This window comes from Paroedura picta, chromosome 6 (assembly GCF_049243985.1).
Source record: "Paroedura picta isolate Pp20150507F chromosome 6, Ppicta_v3.0, whole genome shotgun sequence".
Taxonomy (NCBI): Eukaryota; Metazoa; Chordata; class Lepidosauria; order Squamata; family Gekkonidae; genus Paroedura; species Paroedura picta.
Genome location: NC_135374.1, coordinates 48,460,218 through 48,484,423, shown reverse-complemented (window position 1 = coordinate 48,484,423; position 24,206 = coordinate 48,460,218). Strand labels below are relative to the sequence as shown.

The 24,206-nt window shown below is 41.1% G+C and overlaps 1 protein-coding gene across 5 annotated transcripts in view; it reads right to left on the bottom strand.

The window, feature by feature from the left end:
• The window catches only part of ROBO1 (roundabout guidance receptor 1), a 795,752-nt gene that overhangs the window by 114,622 nt on the left and 656,924 nt on the right, over positions 1-24,206 (bottom strand). For all 5 annotated transcript variants that reach the window (XM_077342368.1, XM_077342365.1, XM_077342367.1 and 2 more), the window contains one exon: positions 20,134-20,291. In XM_077342368.1, the coding sequence (XP_077198483.1) occupies positions 20,134-20,291 (158 nt within the window). The remainder of the gene's footprint in view (positions 1-20,133; positions 20,292-24,206) is intronic.

Genomic DNA, 24,206 nt, shown 5'->3' with positions numbered 1-24,206 from the left:
CCACATACCCAACAATCCCCATTTTTGACAACATCAGAAGGAACAAGAACTTGGGAAAGGGGAGGTTTGGTGATTGTGGAGCTAGTTTGGTGCAGTGGTTAGGAGTGCAGACTTCTAATCTGGCATGCTGGGTTTGATTCCATGCTTCCCCTCATGCAAATAAGCAGCAACCAACAATAGATTCCTCCAGAATGCCCAGCAATCAGCAATTTCTACCAACTGTAAATGCCTCTGTTCCAGAACTGTTTCTTGCCTAACTGACTGTCCCTTTGTATCACAGTGGCCAAGAATTTGGCCACCAGTTCCATTATTTATGGGGACCTATCAGCTTTATTGTTTTATTTCATTTATACATGTCTCAGTTACAGCTCAGTTACACAGTGGCTGACATCATTCTCCTTACCTCCATTTCTTCCTCACAACAACCCTCTGCGCTGAGTGTGTGACTTGCCCAAGGTCACCTAACAAGTGTGGATTTGAATCTAGGTCCATCAATATGACCGCACTACCACATTTGTCATAACAGAATGATGAGCCTACAGGAACCATTTTACCAGGGATATTGTTTTGTGAATTCAAATGTCAAAAGGAAGTCCAGTTTTAAAAGGTCTGGTGATCAATATTTTAGGGTAATTACATAATTGTCAAAATTCTCCAGTATTTACACAGAATTTTCGGTACTTATCTTTCAAAGGCCATTCATATCACAGATATGGAGCAGCTAATAATGCGACTTCCTGAGTTTTATATATTCTCCAACTTGTACTTCATGATTAGTTTCAAAGTTAACAAAGCTGGGTGCAGAGGCTTAAGATCACAAATGATAATATTTGAGGCTGTGGTAGTAAAAGGAAGATTCCTGTATGGCTGAGTTAGGCAGCCTAATATGACTATCAGCTGGAAGAAGCATGTTCACAATGTGAAGTACTTTGGTAAAGCTGCCTACAGCAAGAAATCTATCCCTGGAAACTTGACATCTTGAGGAATATAGGACTCTTATTATCACTGCAAGACCTATGCACACAAAGATGACAGTCAGTTATTGAGATAGATGAACATGCACGTACAATGTTCCACATATAGATCTCTCTCTTTTTCCTTGCCTCTAGCACAGATTGTATGAACACAAAAAACAATGTATACCCTTTATAATCTAGAAAACTAACTGCAGAAATTTCAAGGAAGATTTGAGACATGGAAAAAGGAACATTAAAGGTGACTACCTAATTTTTTAAAAGTACAATGCATTTTTTGTGTTCATTATAACAAATAGAAATGTATTCAGCATACATCTAAATGTAATGGGATGAGTTAAATTAATGTTTTTCTCAAAGGCATACAAAGCCACACAATATATTTCTTTTGAATAAGGCTGAGTCAAAAGTGTTCTCTGTTTGGGGGAAATATTTTCAACTAGGTCTCTTAAGTGCAGAATTTTGGTTTTAGATTTTGGAGAGATTGTGCTTTTTGTTAGACTGCTTTGCAAGCACAAGGTCCAGGTTCAATTCCCAGCATACCCAGTTACAAAGATCCAAGAAGTAGATAATTTTTAAAGACCTCTTCTTAGGACTTCGGAGAGTTAGTTGCCAGTTAGTGCAGAAAAGTCAACATATAAGGCAATTCCCAACAACATACCTAAATTCAGGCTCAATTACACTGTTTCCCCACTGGAGGCTATGTGCCAGCCTGCAGGCTAGAGATTGAGGCAGAGCAGGTTGCCCCACTGCTTCTCGCTTCCACATGGGGGAGAACTTGGTCCAGGGCAACTGGTTCTCCTCAGATTTGTGCTCCCACATAGGAGCTGGGGCAGTTAAGTACCCAGTGCAGAAACCCAAAGGGCATTTCTGCACATCGGCAAAAATAGTGTTATGCCAGCTGAATGGTGTAGCGCTAAACATTATCGAGCCTCCAAGGCCCTCCTCACCTTTTTGCAGTCTTGCTTTTGTCTGTTGCCTTTGCGTGCTTCTCACTCTCCACAAGTGTTGCTGGAAATGGCAGAAGTGAGCAACATGCTTTACACGCAACTCTCTTCCGCCTGTCAGTCAATCCAGGCAGCCAATCTCCTTTAAGGGGCCCACAATGCCAGCTAATTTTTTCTAAAATATAAATAGTTCTGCATTTAAACACCTATGCATAGTGCTTTTTGAATGCCACCCTTTATGGAATCACAAACTTTGATATCTTTAAACATTAATCTCGTTTCTGATTTTTTGGGGGGGACTTTAAAGGCATACTTTGTGTTACAACTTTTGGGAAAAAATTATTTCTGGCATTGTCTACATGCTTGTCCACCTATTCGTTGCTCCAGATTGTGAAACCTTTTAAAAAAGAAATTCCCATCCCTGGAAACAAAGAAGGAGGAGGCTGGGAGAGGGTGGAATGATGCAGGTGCCTTTAGCACATTTGAGCCTCCATACCTTCCCTCTGCTGGTTGCCAGCTAGTTGCTTTCGAGTAGCTCAAGCTAAGTAGGTTGGGGAATACACTTTAAGCGATTCTCCAACTAGCGCTTTAAAATGGAGGAGCTGGTTACTGCCAGCTGGTTACTGCCCAGACACTGGATGTTGGCAATGTCATATGGAGGAGTCAGAATATAATGACTACTTAAGGTAAGTGTTTCACTACATTTAAAGGGTGCAGAAATGCCCAGTGTGCCACAAATGGCCTTATTTGTGCCATATCTTGTGCCAGGAGACCTTAGAGGTTTCAGCAATGGGCTGGCTTAGTCAATTACCTTTCTTTTGACTGGACTCCCATGGTGCTTTATACGTTGTTAGCTATTTTCTCTCTGTTCCCAGAAGAAGAGTGTTAATCTGTAATCTCATTTCATTATTTTGCCAGGACATACAGGTCTTGCTCTTAAAGAGTTATTATCTGCAGCCTTGCCACTGGTCTAGTGTTTTTTGAAAATTTTCATAAAACCCATTTGCGTAAGCCCATTTGTTATAATAATAAACCCACAGATTTTAAATGGTTGTGCCTATGGGAGAGAAGTGCCATGGTGTATTTCATATAAATTTAATACAGTTGTATTATGTTGGATTAATGGTTTAATTTTTTATGAAATGTCTTAATATATTTTATTCTGGTATTATGTTTTATCCCAGTATTTTAACATGAATTGCATTAATGTGTTTTACTTTGGTGTTTTAAAGTGAATTGGATTCTTAATAATACTTACGAAGGTTTGTTCTTTTAAAGGTTTTGCCACATTCTAGGATGAGGATGTGTTTTAATAATTAAATAACTATTCAACTAGCGAAGAGATGTTTGCATTAAGTTAAAACTGGCAAGTTTTTGCTAGCAAGGAGTTCTGTACTGAGAAAATGTTATTGTCATGCAAATCCTACTTCATACACTTCATGCAAAGTGCCCTTTCCTCCTCTAAAGACCTTCAAAGGCTTGATAGAATCAGAGTCCAGTAGCACCTTTAAGACCAACAAAGGTTTATTCAGGGCGTGAGCTTTCAAGTGCAAGCACTATGCTACTTCAGACCAACAGGGTTACCCATTTGAATCTATCTTCAAAGGCTTGGTAGGAAACCCTGAGACACCATTTTAAGCTGTAATGCCAGTGTTTGCCTGTCAGTGAAGCCTCATTGAGGCCCTGATACTTAAGAAACCAATAGAAGCTAAACCGTCAGGCCCAAACTGGAAAATCCAGTCTGGTTATTCCTAGGGGCATCTGAATTTCCACATAATTCTTATGGCCCTTGGCTAAGGGTCTAGTAACTATGTGTGATGTTCTTTAAAAAGTTTTTTTCCATTGCTAAAGATTTTTGAATTACCTGCTTTTTTCATTGAAGCTATGCTTAAACTACCTACAAAGTTTAATCAGTTGCCTTTAGAAACTTAGTCTCTTAATCTGTACACAGCCCGTGGCGCCACGGGCGCCACGGACTGTATAAAGGAGTAAGGGGTAGTGGGGAGGAGTTAGGGCGGGACCGGTCTGGGATAAAAACTCGGAGGGGCCAATCAGGAGCCGCGAAGCGGCTCCTGATTGGCCCCTCCAAGTGTCCATCCCACCCGAAGCAGGCATTCCCTGCTTCACCCGCACAGCGACAGGTGAGCGCTTCGGGGGCCGTTCGCCGTTTGGGGAGGGTGGGGGTGGTGGGAGCCGGCCTTCTCTCGGCCTCCGGAGCGCCCTCGCGGCAACGAGGGCGCTCCGGAGGCCGAGAGAACGCCGTTCGCCGCTGGGGGAGGGTCGAGGTGGTGGGAGCCGGCCTTCTGTCGGCCCCGGCAGCGGCCTCGCCCGGCGAGCCCGCTCCCGGGGCCGACAGGACGCCGTGGGAGCCTTTGGGGAGGGTGGGGGGGGCGGGAGCCTCCTTTCCCAGCCCCCCTTTTCCCTCCGGCTTCTGCCGGGGCTGAGCTCTCCCTCGCAGCCGCGAGGGAGATCTCCGCCCCGACAGAAGCCTCCTTTCCCGGACCCCCTTTTCCCTCCGGCTTCTGCCGGGGCTGAGCTCTCCCTCGCAACCGCGAGGGAGATCTCCGCCCCGACAGAAGCCTCCTTACCCCACCCCCCTTTTCCCTCTGGCTTCTGCTGGGGACGGGCTCTCCCCCCCAGCCCATCTAGCGCCCATTTTATTTCAAATTAAAATGGGCTTGAAATCTAGTATGGAAATAATGCTATTAAATCTCAAATTTATTTGGGTTTGATTTAACTGAATAACGAAGTTACAATTATGCATATGCCTAGAGCCAGGATATTTATGTTAATTATAGAATGTTTTTGCTACTTGTGAGAAATGCTTTAGCAAGCTTAACCTGTGATGTATCTGTGATGTATGCCTTTGTCAAATGATGCTTTGTAGAGGTGTGGTCAAGTTACCTATAAAATAGAACGTTGTTTATGTAAAAGCAGATTCTGATGTTCTAAACTTGTATTACTCTAACCTTCTTGCTAGACTAAAAATAAGAGCTTACTGCTATGCTGTGTCTGGATTTGCTTTATGGGCTTCGCAAGTCGGTTCAGGGAAAAACTGACAGGTTGATGTCGCTCACCAGAAACTCACACAAAAATGAAGCAACAAATCTTTATTGAAGACATATGGTTTGCTGGAGTCATAAGACAAATAACAACAAAAGGCTAATTGGCTATTCTACTTCTTTCTCCTACCAGCAACAAGGCTGATTCCTACCTACAGTGGAAGCATGATATTCCAGAGAGACAGGCAACAATGGGGATAAGTGGTAGAAAAAGGTAAGAAGGAACTGATCCCTCTACTATAACTTCCTGACTTTCCCAAACAATCACATGACTGTCTCCATGGAGCTTTCTGGAGTGAGTTCCTCCCTCCCATAACATTTTTACTGTTGAACTGAGCTAATTAACAGACTTTTAGTAGACCATACACTGAACTTGAGTCAGCAATGTGACTCGGTAGCTAAAAGGGCAAACAGGATTTTGGTCTGTATTAAAAGAAGTATAGTGTCCAGATAACATGAGGACGTGTTACCACGCTACTTCACTCTGGTTACAACTCACTTGGAGTACTGTGTTCAGTTTTTGGCACCACAACTGAAGAAATATGTGGAGAAACTGGAGCATGTACAGAGGAGGGCTACAAAGATGGTGAGGAGTTTGGAGACCAAGTGATACAAGGAAAGATTGAGGGAGCTTGGTCTGCTTCTCCTGGAGAGAAGGAGAGTGTGATATGATAACCATCTTAAACACTTAAGGGGCTCTCATATAAAAGATGGAGCAGAGTAGTTTTCTGTTGCCCCAGAGAGTCGGACCTCAAAAGAATTTTTAGCTGAACATCTGGAAGAAGCTCCTGAAAGTTAATGTGACTCTTCAGTGGAACAGGCTTCCTTGGGAGGCTTCCTTGGGACGTGGTGAATTCTTATATTTGGAAATTTTGAAGCAGAGGCTAGACAGTTGGGTGCGGATGGACAAACTCTAACGGAAGATGCAGAGAAAGCAGAAAGGCTTAGTGCCTATTTTACATCTGTTTTTTCCCCACAGGTCAAAGGGTTTAGTCACATCTAGAGATGGCAGTAGCCAAAGGATAGTGTCTGGGTGGCAGGTTAACATGGATAGAGAGGTTGTCGAGAGGCATTTAGCTGCACTGGAGGAGTTCAAATCCCCTGGGCCGGATGAAATGCACCCGAGAGTGCTCAAAGAACTTTCCAGAGAACTTGCACAGCCCTTGTCCATCATCTTCGGGACCTCTATAAGGACTGGAGATGTCCAGGAGGACTGGAAGAGAGCAAACGTTATTCCGATCTTCAAAAAAGGGAGGAAGGAAACTACAGACCAGTGAGTCTGACCTCTGTTGTGGGGAAGATAATGGAGCAGATATTAAAGGGAGCGATCTGCAAACATCTGGAGGACAATTTGGTGATCCAAGGAAGTCAGCATAGATTTGTCTCTAACAGGTCTTGCCAGACCAACCTGGTTTCCTTTTTTGACCAAGTGACAGGTTTGCTGGATCGTGGAAATTTGGTTGATGTTATTTACTTGGATTTTAGTAAAGCTTTTGACAAGGTTCCCCATGCTGTTCTGATGGATAAGTTGAAGGACTGCAATCTGGATTTTCAGATAGTCGGGTGGATAAGGCATTGGTTAGAGAACCGCATTCAAAGAGTTGTTGTCAATGGTGTTTCATCAGACTGGAGAGAGGTGAGTAGCGGGGTACCTCAGGGCTCGGTGCTCGGCCCGGTACATTTTAACATATTTATTAATGATCTTGATGAGGGGGTGGAGGGACTACTCATCAAGTTTGCAAATGACACCAAATTGGGAGGACTGGCAAATACTCTGGAAGATAGAGACAGAGTTCAACGAGATCTGAACACAATGGAAAAATGGGCAAATGAGAACATGATGCAATTTAATAAAGATAAGTGTAAAGTTCTGCATCTGGATCAGAAAAATGAAAAGCATGCCTACTGGATGGGGGATACGCTTCTAGGTAGCACTGTGTGTGAACGAGACCTTGGGGTACTTGTGGATTGTAAACTAAACATGAGCAGGCAGTGTGATGCAGCGGTAAAGAAGGTGAATGCCATTTTGGACTGTATCAACAGGGGCATCACATCAAAATCACAATATGTCATAGTCCCATTGTATACGGCACTGGTCAGACCACACCTGGAGTACTGGAGGCCTCACTTCAGTTCTGGAGGCCTCACTTCAAGAAGGATGTAGATAAAATTGAAAGGGTACAGAGGAGAGCGACGAAGATGATCTGGGGCCAAGGGACCAAGCCCTATGAAGATAGGTTAAGGGACTTGGGAATGTTCAGCCTGGAGAAAAGGAGGTTGAGAGGGGACATGATAGCCCTCTTTAAGTATTTGAAAGTTTGTCACTTGGAGGAGGGCAGGATGCTGTTTCTGTTGGCTGCAGAGGAGAGGACACGCAGTAATGGGTTTAAACTTCAAGTACAACAATATAGGCTAGATATCAGGAAAAATTTTTCACAGTCAGAGTAGTTCAGCAGTGGAATAGGCTGCCTAAGGAGGTGGTGAACTCCCCCTCACTGGCAGTCTTCAAGCAAAGGCTGGATACACACTTTTCTTGGATGCTTTAGGATGGTTAGGGCTGATCCTGCGTTGAGCAGGGGGTTGGACTAGATGGCCTGTATGGCCCCTTCCAACTCTATGATTCTATGACAGTCATATGACATAAATCCGGATTTTATGAACAGGCAGAGTGAGTGGTCAGGAAGGGATGTGCCAGTGTTTTTCTCTTGTGGCTAGGGTTATGTGCTTCAGCTGCCTTGGTGATCACCAAAGCCTGAGGCAGCCAGCACCGCAGCGCAGAAAGGAGGGCCACTCCTCCTCTCAGGCTTTGGTGATCACCGCAATGGCTGAACCGCACAACCCTACTTGTGGCCCTTCTTTATGTACCCTGGGAATTGCTAATCGCCCATGTGGGTAGGTGAATTTCCTCCAGACCAGGCTGGATTCTACAGATTTTTGGTAGAGTGATCACTTGGGCATGAAATTGAGGTCACCGAGGGTGGGCAGGTAGTTGTGAGTTCCTGTATTGTGCATTGGAATGAGTTCCTGCATTGGATTAAAGGACCCTGGAGGTCCCTTCCAACTCTGTGATTCTATGAACTACTGAAGAAGCTACATGAGACATTTTCAAAGCACCAGGTTTTAGTTTCCCAGTCCCAATTTTGCTTTCCACATAGTAGCTATAAGGAACATCCACTGAGACCTCTATGGGAACCCAATTTGACCTAGAAATATAACACCTAGAAATATTCTAGCACTTTATTGAATGCAACATCCAATTAATACTCTTCTGAATAATGTCTTGGGCATTATTTCAGCCATACATAGATTTTGCTAAAATGTTCAGGATATTTAGGGACCACTGGACAACTGAAGCTGAAAGGTGTTTAAATAAATCTTTGTTGGTCTTAAAGGTCCTACTGGACTCTGATTTTATGGTGTTTAAAGGCATCTGAGTATCTTTAAACATCTTCTGGTTGAACTTGGAGACGGTGTTAAAAGGGATTGCGAGCCCTTTAAATACCTTCAGGTGGTAGTGTAAGGGCCAGCATGATGTAGTGGTTAGGAGAGGCAGCCTCTAATCTGGATAACCAAGTTTGATTTCTCACTCTTCCACATGCAACCAGCTAAGTGACCTTGGGCTAGTCAGAGCTGTTCTTGCACAGCAGTTGTCTTAGAGCTCTCTCAGCCCCACCTACTTCGCATGGTATCTGTCGTGGGAAGAGGAAGGGAAAGGTGTCTGTAAGTGGCTTTGGGACTCCTTTGGGTAGTGAAATATGAGGTATGAAAAACTAAAACTGCTGCTGCTTCTTCAAATATTACTACCACTAGATGCATTATGAATAGGACTGCAAAATTTAGACCATTATGCACATTCATTGTTTATTTGCTGCTATTTTATTCTGTGCAATCAATAGATGAAATCAAAAATGAGAGTGAACTTCAATTCAACTCAGTTTCTAATATGTCTTAATTTTTTGCCCACAAGCAAGTCAGATGATTTGATTTATCTATTATGCTAGATTTTTTTTCCTTTAAGAATCTCAGTAACAATTTAACCACACACTTGAAAGGTCAACAATTTTAAGCCAACTGAGGATAATGAATTGCTTCTGTCACACAGAGATCATCTTGATGTCTGAATGAAAAAAATATAGTAACTTGACCCCACAAAGATTTACAAACCACAAGTTAATGCTAAAAACAAAAAAAGACTCAAATGTAAATTAAAAATCACATCACCCTTTTTTGTGTACTGCTAGCAAAATTCTGCATGAGCTAGGTTAAAGGTAACCTTCCCTTAAGAACATGCCAGGTTCTTAAATGAACCTGACTCTCAGTTAAGTGGCCAGTGTGCAATGTAGGTTTTGTCAGATCGTAATTGCTGTTTCCTGTCATTGGAACTTCTAAAGTAAAAGCCAATTAGCCTTTCTTTCTGCTAACCCTGATTTTCTGTTAGGTAAAGTGAAGTGTGTTCCTACGAAATGAAAAATGTCTTGGCATCCTTTCCTAATGTTCTATGGGGGGCTTTGTTCCACATTATTTTCTCTGTGAGCTATGGCAACATACCATAGCAGAATTGAAAAAAGTCATCACCTAAAGGGAAGCAAGACCCCTGGGGATGCATTCGTATTCCTTATACGTTGACATGTCAAACTTCAGAAACACAAAACCCTTCCTACTTTATATGTGTGGCAGTGTGAACTGACAATAATTTGAGATAATGACTTAAAAAAAAGAACAGGATAGGAATACCATTTTGAATGTTTTCTGCACATAAATAATTCCCTTTCTAAAGTAAAAAATCTCATGGAAGACCAAATAAGGATGTAGGCTTAGCACACTATTTTCTACAGAAGCATATAAAATGGAACCAAACGTGGTATTTTTCGGGTTCAGGTAATAGTAAACCAAAAATATCAGCATTCCCCAGTACTTCTGAACCCCAATAACAGTAGTGTATTCAGAATCAATAAATATTTGGGAAACTTTATTTTTATTTTGCTCCACTATACCTTAAGGAAGGGATTTCTAACCATAGTGACATATCACCTGGATTGATGGAAGCACTCCCCAGGGGTGATATAGCCTATCCAGGAAGTTCAGCTGGCTGCTAATTTCACTGGAACCATCAGAACTTGCATTCTACGACTACTAATTTTAAACAGTTAAATCCCCTATGTGTGGATTGGCTGGTGAAAAAAACTCACAAGTAGTGGAAGGATATTGGAGCTTTGCAAAATGACCAAGTGTGTGCAGCTGGTTGTGTTGTTTGGAATCAGCAATGATGGCAGTACAGGAGACAGACTGGAGCATTTGTGGGTAGCACAGTGAAGCACTGGCATTGGAAAGATTTAAAAACTTGAGCACTAAGACATTAGTGGGAGTCCCTTTTTTTTTTTTTGGTGTCACTTTTCCCCCTTCTCTCTCGCCAATGCAGGCTCAAGTGTGACTTGTGTATCTGGGCATACATGCATGTGCAGCAACCTATCCACTTCAATCAGCTTTAGCCAACTGAAGCCGTCAAATACTCCCTTCAAAGGCAGCCAAGGAGATTCTAGTTCCCTTACTGTATCAATAGTTGGGGGAAGGTCATGTTGGAGCGTTGAGATTTTATCTGCAAAACAATTCACGGATGCCTCACAGCTAATAGCCAATTGTCTATCATTTTGATGCCCTTCCTGGAAGGCAGTGAGGGCAGTTAATACTTAAACAAAATAATCCAAGTTTGGTCTCAAACCAATTTCCCTTCACTAATCCTAGAAAAATGTTGCTTTGTGTATTAATAATGGGAGCACAACTGAGGTCATAAGTAGATATTCATGACATAATATGCCTGTTCCCATATAGTTGCAATTAATATATATATATATACATATACATACATACATACATACATACATACATACATACATACATACATACACATATACATATACATATACATATACATATACATATACATATATATATACATATATATATATATATATATATATATATATATATATATATATATATATATATATATATATATATATATATATATATATATATATATATATATATATATAAAGGGTCAACATTTGTGTTTTGTGTAGTGGATGCCTCAACTTTTCAAAGTGTTGTTGTGAGAAATTACGGAAAAAAATTTGTGAAAAATTTTGCATTCAGGCCTAAACTAAGTATTACTCTTGCAAAGAATTAGTTCTGGGCTCCAAGCCCTAATTTGTGTTCCATGCAGTCACATGGCTCCTTGAAATGAAAACACAGAGAGACAGTCCAAATGAACTTGGGATAGTGCTGTAGGACGAAAGGAGTCCTGCCCCGCCTAAACTGTTTTCTCATTCAGAAACCAGACTACGGATCTCCAATTTTGCTGTTTCACATGGAGTATGTGTACATATGTAGCAGCAAAACTGGGGCAATAATTCCACCCCCCTTAGCATAGTTTTTGCACAGGAAAACAGCAATGGAGAGAGACAGGTAGGAGGCCTTCTTCCTTGCACAGTGCTGTTCCAAAGTCTGTTTCCAGGATTTCTGGACCCAGCATTTTTAAAAGAGTAATGTTTAGTTTAGATGGGGTTATATGGAGATCTGTGCTCCCAGTCAAAAAATTATAGTTAGGCAACTGAATATTTTCTATAACAAGGTTGTTTGCTACTCTTCCTCTAAAGAGTTCAGACAGCTGTTTAAATATGTTTCCCCTAGTGGTATCCAACTGAAACCAGGTCCAGATAACCTGTAACCTGTAACACAAACATAACATGATTCCCATCTCATGATGCATCAACCCACAAACAATGTTTCCTTTATAAAATGCCAGAAAAAATGCACAAATTATCCAATGAGAAAAAATGCAATTGGGCAATATAAATGTATGGTGTTACCAAAATATGCATGAAATAATAAGGTAAAGGTAAAGGTATCCCCTGTGCAAGCACCGAGTCATGTCTGACCCTTGGGGTGACGCCCTCTAGTGTTTTCTTGGCAGACTCAATACGGGGTGGTTTGCCAGTGCCTTCCCCAGTCATTACCGTTTACCCCCCAGCAAGCTGGGTACTCATTTTACCGACCTCGGAAGGATGGAAGGCTGAGTCAACCTTGAGCCGGCTGCTGGGATTGAACTCCCAGCCTCATGGGCAAAGCTTTCAGATGGCTGCCTTACCACTCTGCACCGCAAGAGGCTCCTGCATGAAATAATATGTTTGAGTGAAATCTTCTGACACAGAAAATGTTTTTAACTTTATTTTTCTCTTGAAGACTCAGCTAATCTGATCAAAGTACCAGTTGTAAGAAGTGGAGATTTGATTTGAGGGTAAGGCAGTTAACTTGCTGATGAAATTATTTGTTCAATCCTGCAAACAGGAACAATTAAACATAATACCACCTTTATCCATTCAGAACATAGATTCAAAGTCTCTGCTTGTACTAAACTGTTGTTTAAAGTCAGGATCAATAATTATTTAATACTAATCAATATTTCTGACACTCAACATCACCAATTCTGTGTATGTTCAGACCTGGTTGCTTGCTACTGTTCAACTGTAGCTACCCTCCAAAGCTCTCTGGGTGGCCTTTGGCCAATTACACATTTTCAGCATAAACTACCTCACAGGATTGTTGTGAAGATAAAATGGAGGAAGGAGGAGTGCTTTGAATTCTAACTGGGTAGAAAGGTGAGTCATAAATACACACACACACAAGTTTGCTTAGTGGGAAGGAAGGAGAGAAGGAAACAGGTAATGGTAGATATACAGTATTTGCCAGAAGGGAAAAGAGGAAAGTGTTGGGAGAGTATACAAGGGAACCTGATGTGCCCTGTGAAGTCCTTGAAGGTTTCCCACCATGTAACTGGGTTTAGCCCTGCCGGTTAGCCAGCACTGCTAACTACCTTGCCAGACATTCCCCAGGGAGATTCTGCCAGGGATAGCGATGGAGAAAGTTTTTCAAGCATTCTGAAGCCATCTAGCAAATGCTAAATTTCTCATACAGCCTTTCTTGCGCACATAGCTAATGCTCCCTAATGCCTTTCTGTCTTTCATTACCTCCCTGGAAATAGCTTCCAGTTGCAAATAAAACCACTTCAGCTTGGTTACCCAAACCCCCAAACCATATAAATTGTGATAGAAAGTATCTACTTTTTTGGCTAGTCCAAGGGAAACTTGAATGAAGTCCAACAATTTGTATGTCAGTTCTGTACTCTTGCACATGCCTGCTATCTGTTCTTGGCACAAACCTGAAAAGAAGTAATTGCAAGTCTGTTCGGCTGAGGAAACCAAAGACCTGGAACAAATATTATTTTTTAAAAAGTTCTGTTCTTTGAATTACACTTTTCATATGACCAGAAGCTGTTTAGGAACTTCAGAAATGCAAAGCTATCCAAAGTGGAACGTGAAATAAGCAAAATGGAAAATGACTAGACTGAAAGAAAATAAAATGTATCAAAGCAATCCAAACAAGAACACACACTAATCATTCACATCTGTTTGCAAGCTCCAGGCAAGGGAAGCATTCTTTCACCCAAATTTTGTCTAACTGTTCCTTCCTTTTGAATGAAATAATATAATGACTAAAAAAAATCAGAACATAGATAAATATAGGTTTTTAACACATATAAGAAAATTTTTAAAATAGAATAAATCTTTCAAGTTTTCCCTCTAGTTCACAAAAATAACTCAAAACACAGTTCTGAACCAGCATTTGGATTGGAAATGGCAGAATGTGATCCTTGCTGTCAGCAAGTGACTAGATGTCAGATTCAACCAACTATAAGCCATTCATGAGATGACAAACAACAATGACCACAGAGTTATCTAAATGTACAGAGAGTGATTCTTTTCATATGTGAAACTTAATGGATTTGGGGGGTGTCAAATTCCATAATATGGTGTGTCAATTTTTTTTTGCAAGAGCTACCTATTATATTTTTAATTTTTAAGGAAATGTAAATATTGAAGCCAAATCTGTGACTTAAGCCTGTGAACAGGCATGTATTCTACAGCTACATTTAGCTTGAACTCTGGACTGAAACTTGCATCGTTCATTGTTTCAAACTATTCAGAGTCATGGCACTAAGCATGACATTCATTGCAATGAAATTTATTTTTGGTAATGCAAACCTATTCACAGAATTCTGCTAGCTGTAACAAAAAAGATTAGGGAATACATCTGACTAGATTTATTTAACATCAATAATAATGTGCTATGTCATTCTTTAATAGTTCAGGTAACAGGGTCATGAGACACATGTTCTAGAAAGAGGTATAATTAGGGTTGCCACCTTCCAGGCGAGGGATGGAGATTTCCAGAATTACAACTGATATCCAGATGACAGAGATCAGTTCCCTGGAGAAAATGGCTGCTTTGGTGGATAGACTCTATGGTATTATGCCCAACTAAGCCCCCTTCCACTACCCTGCCTAGGCTTGACTCCCTCTCCCCAGCCAAATCCCCAGGGATTTCTCAGCCAGCAGCTGGCAAACCTATCTAGAAGAGTTCAAGTAGCCTACCTCAGTGCAATCAGTATTAGGTTTGTTTTTATTTTTACACAGTGGGGAAATAATTTTTCAGCTCCCAACATCTTGGCCATTTCCACATGAGAAAAATGATCCTGCACAGCTTTGGCATATTGGCAGCATATATAGCTCCACATGATATCAATATAATCCTGAGGTTGTCCAGTAGCCGGGTCGTGATTTGGCCATTTTTAAATCATGATTTTGGGAATCCAGAAAACTGGATTTACCACCCTAAATCATGTGAACCACCGGTGAGCCACCAGGGGTAAGACCATATGGATAGGGAAAACATGCAATGGTCGCAGCAGCTTTGTCCCACCCTTTCTCCTGCCCTCCCCTCTCCATTTCCTGCATTGAGTATTTTTTTTAAATGGTGTGGTTCGTTTTCCAGGGGGTCTACAGAGTGGTGTCCTTGCAGGTGTTCCATATAATGGATCTCAGAAATGAGCTAAAATGTTACATGACTTGTCTTTAAAAATCTCAAGGAAGTTTATGCAATCTGTATTTTATCCTCACAACAACTCCATAGCATGTTATGCTGTACAAGTGATTGCCCAAGATTATCCCGTGAGCTTTAAGTCTGAGAAATGGCAGTTGGATTAAGCCACTCTCCGAGCAATTCAAACTGTATCTCCCATTCCTGTTGAAAATGTTTAGCAGGAAGCCTCCATTCACAGGTCTTCATCACTGACTGCTAAGACTGTGACATGAAGGAAATTTATTACAATACTAGTAAGCAAGCCCGCTGCAGGGGAATGCAGCGGGCGCTAGGTGCTTACTTGAGTCGTCGGCTGCAGCGGCGGCGGGCTGGTCGGCGGCAGGCTGGTCGGCAGCGGCAGGCTGGTCGGCGGCGGCGATCTTGGCGGCGATCTTCCGGCGGCGGCGGCCTGATGCGGCGAAAGGCGCGGAGCGCCTCTCGCCGCGTCAGGCCGCCAGGCAGGGAACCACCGGCAGCCGCGGAGGCTCCCTGGGTCGGCGGCCTGACGCGGCGAGAGGCGCAGAGTGCCTCTCGCCGCGTCAGGCCGGGGGGAACTGCGAGCCGCGCTTTGCGCGGCTCGCAGTTGCTGGAGCTGGGAATCGGAGGGACCAATCGGCAGGCGCTTCGCGCCTGCCAATTGGTCCCTCCGATTGTCTGTCGTGAGGAAGGGTCCAATCCGGACCCTTCCTCATCACGGACAAAGCCCACCTCAAGGGGGCTTAATGAATTATATAGTCCGTGGCGCCCGTGGCGCCACGGGCGGTTTAAAGATAAGGAACACATTCAAACTAGCCCACAGTAAATTATTTTAGATCTGCCATGCAATACAAGATACATCTGTGCTTGCTTAGTTAAGTACTTTCAATCGTAACTTACTACACAGAAGATTATATAACAACCATACACTTTACTGAAGACCCTGAAAAATGAACAAAAAACAGTACAAAGTTGTTCCTGAAGGTCACAGCACACATTAGCACAAGTTTTTAAAATGACATAATATTCCAGGAAGGGGATGAAACACAACGCAAATAAAGACCAAAACTGTACCTAAACCAGTATCCAGATGTTAAAACTATTACTTCAGACAACCAGAAATTCAACCATCATAGTTAGTTGTCTCCTCCTTGACCCTTCTTCCATCAAAATAATTCATCTTTCAAAAGGGAGAGCACCTTCCTTGGGACAGAGATTAATTTTCTGCTAGTTTCTTATTTCATCTGTTACACACTGATCTCCTTTGGCTCATATATGTAATGCCTTTTTTCATTTTCTTTTATCTTTGTCATCTAGCTACTTCAAATGATTGGCTTTTAAATAAAGTAAAACAGCACTTTGAATTCTCAGCTCAAAGATTGCTTTGTCATTTTGGAATAAATTCCAGTTGCTATCAGTATATCACATTAATACGTTCTGATCGAACTGAACCTTTGATGAAGCCAGTTCTTCCATTGTAAGCTTTAGTGTTTTTAAAAAATACAGTATTGATATAATTATTAATTCTGATGACAGAAACTTAATTTGGCAAGTTGTAAATTTTGGATTTCTGATGAGCAGGCATAACAGAAATGGAGCAACAACTTACCTGAACTATAAGTCATTCAAAATTTGAGTTACATAAACAACCAAGATAAAAAAAATTCATGCAATATTCATTTTAATCCTTTACTATTAAAAGCCAAGAATCACAAACATAAAAAGATGAATTACTACTCCAGGTTTTCCTTTTTAAAAAGTGAATTACAGTGATTCAAAATAAATGAAAAGCAAGCATTTTATGAAAGGATTCACAGTATTTTAACCTCAGTCTCGTAGGCCAAGGTTTTCCTTTTGAGACCAATTAAAAATGCCACATTTATACTTCCATCTCTTGAATATATGTACAGTATATTTATTACATATTCATTCACATTATTCAAAATACTTGATTTTTACTAAAATTAATATTAAAAACATGTATATTGCAATGTAACAAACATAAAATATACATCCTTGTAATATTGACTTTGCTCTGAGATTTCAGTGGTCACTATGTTTTCATCTAAATGTAACATTCTGGCAACACTTGGTATTTTACAGTCAGAACACTGACACAGTTAACCATTATGTATAGAATAGATCCCCCAATTATTAACTATATATACTAGGGGTGAAAGCCCACTTTAAAAGTGGGCTAGGAGCCTGCTCTGCCCCCCCCCCGGACTGCCAGCGTGGGAGGGCAAGGAGAAGGGCCAGAGAGCTCTGCAGTGAAGGACGCCATTAAAGCGAGGCCAGCTGTTGCGGTGTTCATGCGCATGATGGTGTGCTGGGGATAGGAGGTTGGTAGACAGTGGCAAGCCTGCCCTCCCAGCACCCACTCTCGGCACAGGTACCTGGGAGGTGGCTGGGAGACAGCAGAATTCTGCCTCCCCCCCAGCATGGGACCTCTTCCATGGCACCACCCTGCCAGTGCTGCTTCTGGACCAATGTGGTAGTGGGTGCAGAGGTGCAATGGAGGCTTCTAGTGGCACTTGCACCGGGCAGGACTGTAAGACTATGAAGGGCTAGAAGCCAATATCGCCCCCCCCCCATCGATTGCGGCAGAAGGCAGTAGGGTGGAGAAAAACGGGGGGGGGAGTCAGAATGGGAGGCCAGGAGTTGGCGGCAGCCTCATCCCTGGCAGCAGGGCTCATGATGGGATGGTGGTATCCAGCAGCAGTGTCTCTCATCATGTGAGCTGATACCACCCGGGGCTGGGATTCAGGTGCCATCAGTCATGGTAGAGACAGCCACAAGCCATGGCAGCGTTCAGGCATGGGGGCAGCAAGGTGTGTGGTGAATGCTGTGGGGAAGGTGGGCAGAGGTGCAGTCCATGGCAAAGGCAGTCAGGACTTGGAGCCCACACAGAGGATGGGAGGAGCCCCTGATTGACTGCCAGTGATGGCAGACCTCTTCCAGTGTGGGGCCATCAGTATTCACAGCGTGGTTACTGACAACACACCAGCCTTTCTGAGTGGCCCTGGGGGAAGAGGACCCTCCCCCCCCCCAGGGCCAATTAGAGGCCCAGTACATCGTGAGAAGTACCCTTGGTGTTTTATATAATAGAGATGAATGGAAAAGAAGGGAAAATCTGTGTAACATTTCTCCTGGAGAGGAGATGACTGAGAGTGGATGTGATAAACATCTTCAAGTATTTAAAAGGCTGCCATATAGAGGATGGAGCATAGTTGTTCTCTCCTGCCCCAGAAGTACGGACCAGAATCAATGCAATGAAATTAATGCAAAAGCAATTCTGTTTAAACATCAGGATGAAGTTCCTGACAGAGTGGTTTCTTAGTGGAAAAGGCTTTCTCGGGAGGTGGTGGGTTTTCCATCTTTGGAATTTTTTGAACAGAGGCTAGATAGCCATCTGACAGAGAAGCTCATTCTGTGAAGGCTCGAAGGGGTGGCAGGTTAAAATGGATGCATAGTGCAGGGGGTTGGACTAGAGGTGGTTGGACCATGAGGTACCTTCTAACTCTATGATTAGTTATTGAGCCATACAATTGGTAGATTCTTAGTCACTATTCAAAAACAGAGCATATATAATTTAACATTTATAACATATCATACCTTTATGCTTTAAAAAGGATAAATGACTAATGTACAAATACTGCAAAGAGCCTCTTGTGGCACAGAGTGGCAAGGCAGCCGTCTGAAAGCTTTGCCCATGAAGCTGGGAGTTCAATCCCAGCAGCCGGCTCAAGGTTGACTCAGCTTTCCATCCTTCCGAGGTCGGTAAAATGAGTACCCAGCTTGCTGGGGGGTAGACGGTAATGACTGGGGAAGGCACTGGCAAACCACCCCGTATTGAGTCTGCCATGAAAACGCTAGAGGGCGTCACCCCAAGGGTCAGACATGACTCAGTGCTTGCATAAGGGATACCTTTACCTTTACCTTACAAATACTGCAAGAAATATTCAAGTAGACCATGTAGCTTTTCCGATTCATGCCTATAGATATCTCATACATTTTTTTCCAGTTTAAAACTGGCATATATGTCTCATATGGCATAACAAGCTATACTGAAAGAATGTAACATCAATCTTATATATTTGAATTTAATATCAATTATATATTTTAACTAACTGTTTTTGAAAGGATTCAGCTTATTTCTCTGTACCTCTCTGTAATTTCTTTTAGGCTGAGAAGAAAAGGAAAAATAATGGTTTCCATAACCCAACAGAATCAGTAAATGAGTGTATATTGTGTTCTTTTTTCCTCTGTCAACTGTTCTAAGATTCAAGAGATTTTGCAGTGAATTTTCTTTTTCTCATATTTTCCAGTGCCTCATCAGTGCCTTCAAGAAATAATTATGAACTCTCAAAAGGGAAGTTTTCTTTTGTGGACTTAGTTTCAAAAGACAGTGTTACAGATGTTAGCTATGTTTCCTCAAGACAATTATTTAGTGCAGACTCCAGCATGCCTTGTTGAGCTCATATGTTGCTTGGAAAGCTTTACTGCTTCCATCCGTAACATGTTGGCCAATTGCTTCTGAACATCAGGGAAGCAATCCATAAAAGATACAGAAATAGCTGGTACCTCCTCCCTTGACTGTACTATAAATACCAATTCAAAACTGTCAAGGCTTCAGACACACAAATCTTTGGACCTAACAAATCTAATTTCTGCCTTCCTTCCCTCAGTTGCACAGTGATGGCAGTCATTGTCATTGTTGTTTCTGCAAAACCTACATGCAGAATCAGACAGAGAGAAACACAAATAGATGGCCATTATATATATTTTAGTTTCTAGGCACTCTGTTTTTTTATGTTGCTAGTCATGGTCCAAAAAGAGAAGAAAATGGCTCAGCTGAGGAGTGGTTCTGTCTACTTAAAATGGTTGTGTCTTCTATGTTTGGGACAAGGCCACAATACCAATGAGTGCCCAATTTTCAATCACTTTACCCCCAAAGCAAAATATGAGACAGGACTTCCAAGTTAAGAGCAGCCCTTCCAGAAACAGTGCTTATAGGTTTGGATGAAACTCCCTGTCTCTGAGTCAGCTGCTGATAGACAATCCTGAGCCTTGTCAATTCTGGCATCAATTCCTAAGCCATTATTTGCATATTAGTGTCTTTGAATTGCCAATAAGGGAAAATTTAGATCTAAACATATAGTAATTACTTACAGTATTACAGTATTAATTACTTACAGTAATTCTTTCATCTTTGTCATCTAGTGAAGATCCATCTTTCTTCCATGATATTGTAGGCTCAGGATGGCCTCTTGGAGGTTGGCATTCCATCACAGCTGGCTCACTTACAGCTACCATGACATCCGAAGGGTTTTGTCTGAAGTCATCACGTAATACTGAAAGGAGAGGAAAAAGAACATCAAAATTGATAAAACAGATGAGGAAACATACATAAGAACCTGAATGTAAATTGTCATTTTGTTAAAAAATGAAATTGATTTCTTTACAATTACAGCTTCTTCCTCTTTTGTAGCACAACAATGAGTAGAAATGTCATATTTGTCATTTAATTCCAAGAATGAATTGTCAATGGGCAGGGTCTAATCATTTAATCTTTCATCTTTAAATCTGCTCATACAATTTGCTTGGCTTATGGGCAAGCTATTTCTGAATTTCATCTTTCATTGCCATGTTCACGTACTCTTAATTATGGTCTGTTGCTCAATTACCAAAGAGAATAACAATCAAATTCAATAGACTATAGCAGCAGCAGCAGCAGCAGCAGTGTAAGAGTTGGTTTTTATACCCGAAGGAGTCTCAAAGTTGTAAAATACTAATATGCACAAAATAATAATTAATTCTACATTGTACTAGGGCTTTCTAATGCATACACCAAAGTTCCCTTAAATGGGAGGAGGGGAATTGGATGAACATGAATTTGTGAAAACCATCCATGTTAAATTCAGATTACTTTACCCGTTTAAACTACAAAGGTAAAAAGGTATATACACCACATAAAATAATAAGTTACAATAAAATGTGATAAAGAGTTTTTTATATAACTTTCCATTAGCCATCTCAATATTTTACAATATAAAGGGGTAGATCCAACCATCCTCTTAGGAGCCATTGTCCATACAAAAAGCGTCCTCCACTTTGGCTCTCTGGGATAATACAGAGCTGTGGCTCAATGAGCAACTGCTTGGCATGCAGAAATCCAAGATTCAATACCCAGAAAATCCAGAATTAAATGATCTAGTCGTAGATGATCTAAAAAAAATGAGCCACTGCCAGTTTGAGTAGAGAGTAGTGACCCTGATATATATCGTATTAGATATCGTATTAGATCTCAAGGTTATATCAGCAGACTAAAATGCAGATATACTAAAGGATCATGCAATACAGTAGTTTTTAATCCTTTAAAAAAACTTTTTAAGGGCCTTTTATTTGAAAAACATAAAAATGAAAGATGAAAACCTCGGATACCTCTTGAGTTTCTTTCTAAACACTTTTGAAGCAACAAAGAATGTAATTCTAGTGCAAGAAAAGCAAATTAGCTGAGCAATTTCTATATGTTAAGCTAAAATCTAGCCAACCAGCATTCTACATTGTCTGCAAACCAAGAACTTTTCGGCAGCTAAGGAATAGGACTAGATACAGCAAAATAGTGTTTTTTTCCATTTAATATTAATTATTTTGTTTCTAACATTACATAATGAAAAGCTAACAGAATGTAATCCATTAAAGATTACTCTGAAAATAGCAGTCACTTAATTATTTTTGCAGCTGTAAAATAGATACATAATTCGGGATTGCCTCAGGCCCTGGCAATTGAACATAAAGTTATAAATTTAAAGACTACTCCTCTTGCTGAAAAAGCAATTCTCTCTGTGATCTTTATAAATTGAGTCTCAAATTTAAACTGAACACATATTTCCTTTTCAAGACACAGTAGTAATATACTTCATGATCCAGTGAAATATCTTATTTTAATTTTCTAAAGTTCAAATTTCAGCATGTGAACCTTTTTTTTTGGTAAACTTAAAACAATTTGATCAAACGGTTCTAGTCCTCTTTTCAACATTCTGCCTTTGGCCAAGACACTGACCTCAAATTCTGTAACTTTTATTTTAGAATCTGTTCTCTCATAATTCTTTGTTTGAATACTTCTGTATCGCTTGCATTTCAAAGCTGGTTGATGGGTCCAACTGTTGCCTAGGAAGTCTAGCCAACTGCTTCTTTGTATGTTTCCATTTCTAAACGGGAAATCAGAGACTGCTATTTCTTTACCAATGAATACTGCACATTATCATGATAGGAAGACTCAAGTCAATCTGATTCCTTGCTTTCTAAAATATTATTTTCAAAGTCAAGTTGTAATTTTATCCTGACTTCATTCTGCTTATGGGAAAATCGCTCTTTCAGAAAGAAATCACCACTGGGATTTGTGTGAAGGAAAGTGATGGTGTTATAGAAATCAAGGATTATTTCAGAGTCTTTTATACAGGTAATTTAGTAAGCCAAGTCCTAGCTGTTACCTTCTGTGCCACTATTCCCATTCACAAGACTATGCCTGTGAAATTTGTAGTAACTTAAAGGATTAATGAGAAGGAAGGACTCCCTGGAGAAGAGCCTAATGCTGGGAGAGATCGAGGGCAAAAGAAGAAGGGGACGACAGAGAATGAGGTGGATGGATGGAGTCACTGAAGCAGTAGGTGCAAACTTAAATGGACTCCGGGGAATGGTAGAGGACAGGAAGGCCTGGAGGATCATTGTCCATGGGGTCGCGATGGGTCGGACACGACTTCGCACATAACAACAATAACAAAGGATTAAATTTACAATCACCAAAGTATACTGGAATCTCCATCATACCCACAGGAATACCTACAAATTAAATCAGACTCATCCTCTTTATCATTCTCTTGGTGAGTAGAGGATATTAAAAAACAACAACAACATAATCTTAAGCACATGACCCTGATGTATTAAATTAAACATTCATTTCTACAATACTGGTTATTGTCTGCTATATCGGTTTGACATGAAGACCTTCCTTAATACAAAATTTTGATTACTCCCTTTTATATTGAAAATAAAGAGACGTCAGTGAAAATAAGTTTTCTCAGATAAAAGGTATATAACACAGAGTAAACTGGACAGAAATTCAATGTAAATTAAAATATGTTCTAATGTTATTTTTGTTGTGCAAAAGCACCTGCCAGGTTACCACCAGTAACGAAGTTCTTGGTTCTGGTAACTGCCTTTAAAAGCCAAGGAATTTGCTACATTGTACCTTTAACTGGACGTGGTCAAACAAGAAATGACAAGACTGAACATCGACATTTTAGGAATCAGTGAACTAAAATGGACAGGAATGGGTGAATTTAATTCAGATGACCATCAGGTATACTACTGTGGACAAGAATCTCGCAGAAGAAATGGAGTAGCCTTCATAATCAATAAGAGAGTAGGAAAAGCAGTCTTGGGATACAATCCCCAAAATCACAGAATGATCTCAGTTCGAATCCAAGGCAAACCATTCAACATCACAGTGATCCAGGTCTATCCCCCAACCACTGCTGCTGAAGAGGATGAAGTTGATCAGTTCTATGAAGCCCTACAACACCTTCTAGAAGCAACGCCAAAAAATGATGTGCTTATCATCATGGGGGATTGGAATGCTAAAGTAGGAAACCAAAAGATAACCGGGATAACAGGCAAGTTTGGCCTTGGAGTACAAAATGAAGCAGGGCACAGGCTGGTAGAATTTTGTCAAGAGAATACAATGGTCATAGCAAACACTCTTTTCCAACAACCCAAGAGACGACTCTACACATGGACATCACCAGACGGTCAACACAGAAATCAGATTGACTATGTGCTCTGCAGCCAAAGATGGAAAAGTTCTATCCAGTCAATAAAAACAAGACCAGGAGCTGATTGTGGTTCAGATCATGAGCTTCTTGTTGCAAAATTTAGGCTTAAATTGAAGAAAGTAGGGAAAAGCACTAGGCCACTCAGGTATGAACTAAATCATATCCCCGACTGACTGGTTCAAAATTGAGAAAGGAGTTCGGCAAGGCTGTATACTGTCGCCTTGCCTATTTAACTTGTATGCAGAGCACATCATGAGAAATGCGGGATTAGAGGAGTCATGAATTGGGATCAAGATTGCAGGGAGAAATATCAACAACCTCAGATATGCAGATGATACCACTCTAATGGCAGAAAGTGAAGAGGAACTAAAGAGCCTGTTGATGCGGGTGAAGGAGGAGAGTGCAAAGGTTGGCTTGAAACTCAACATGAAG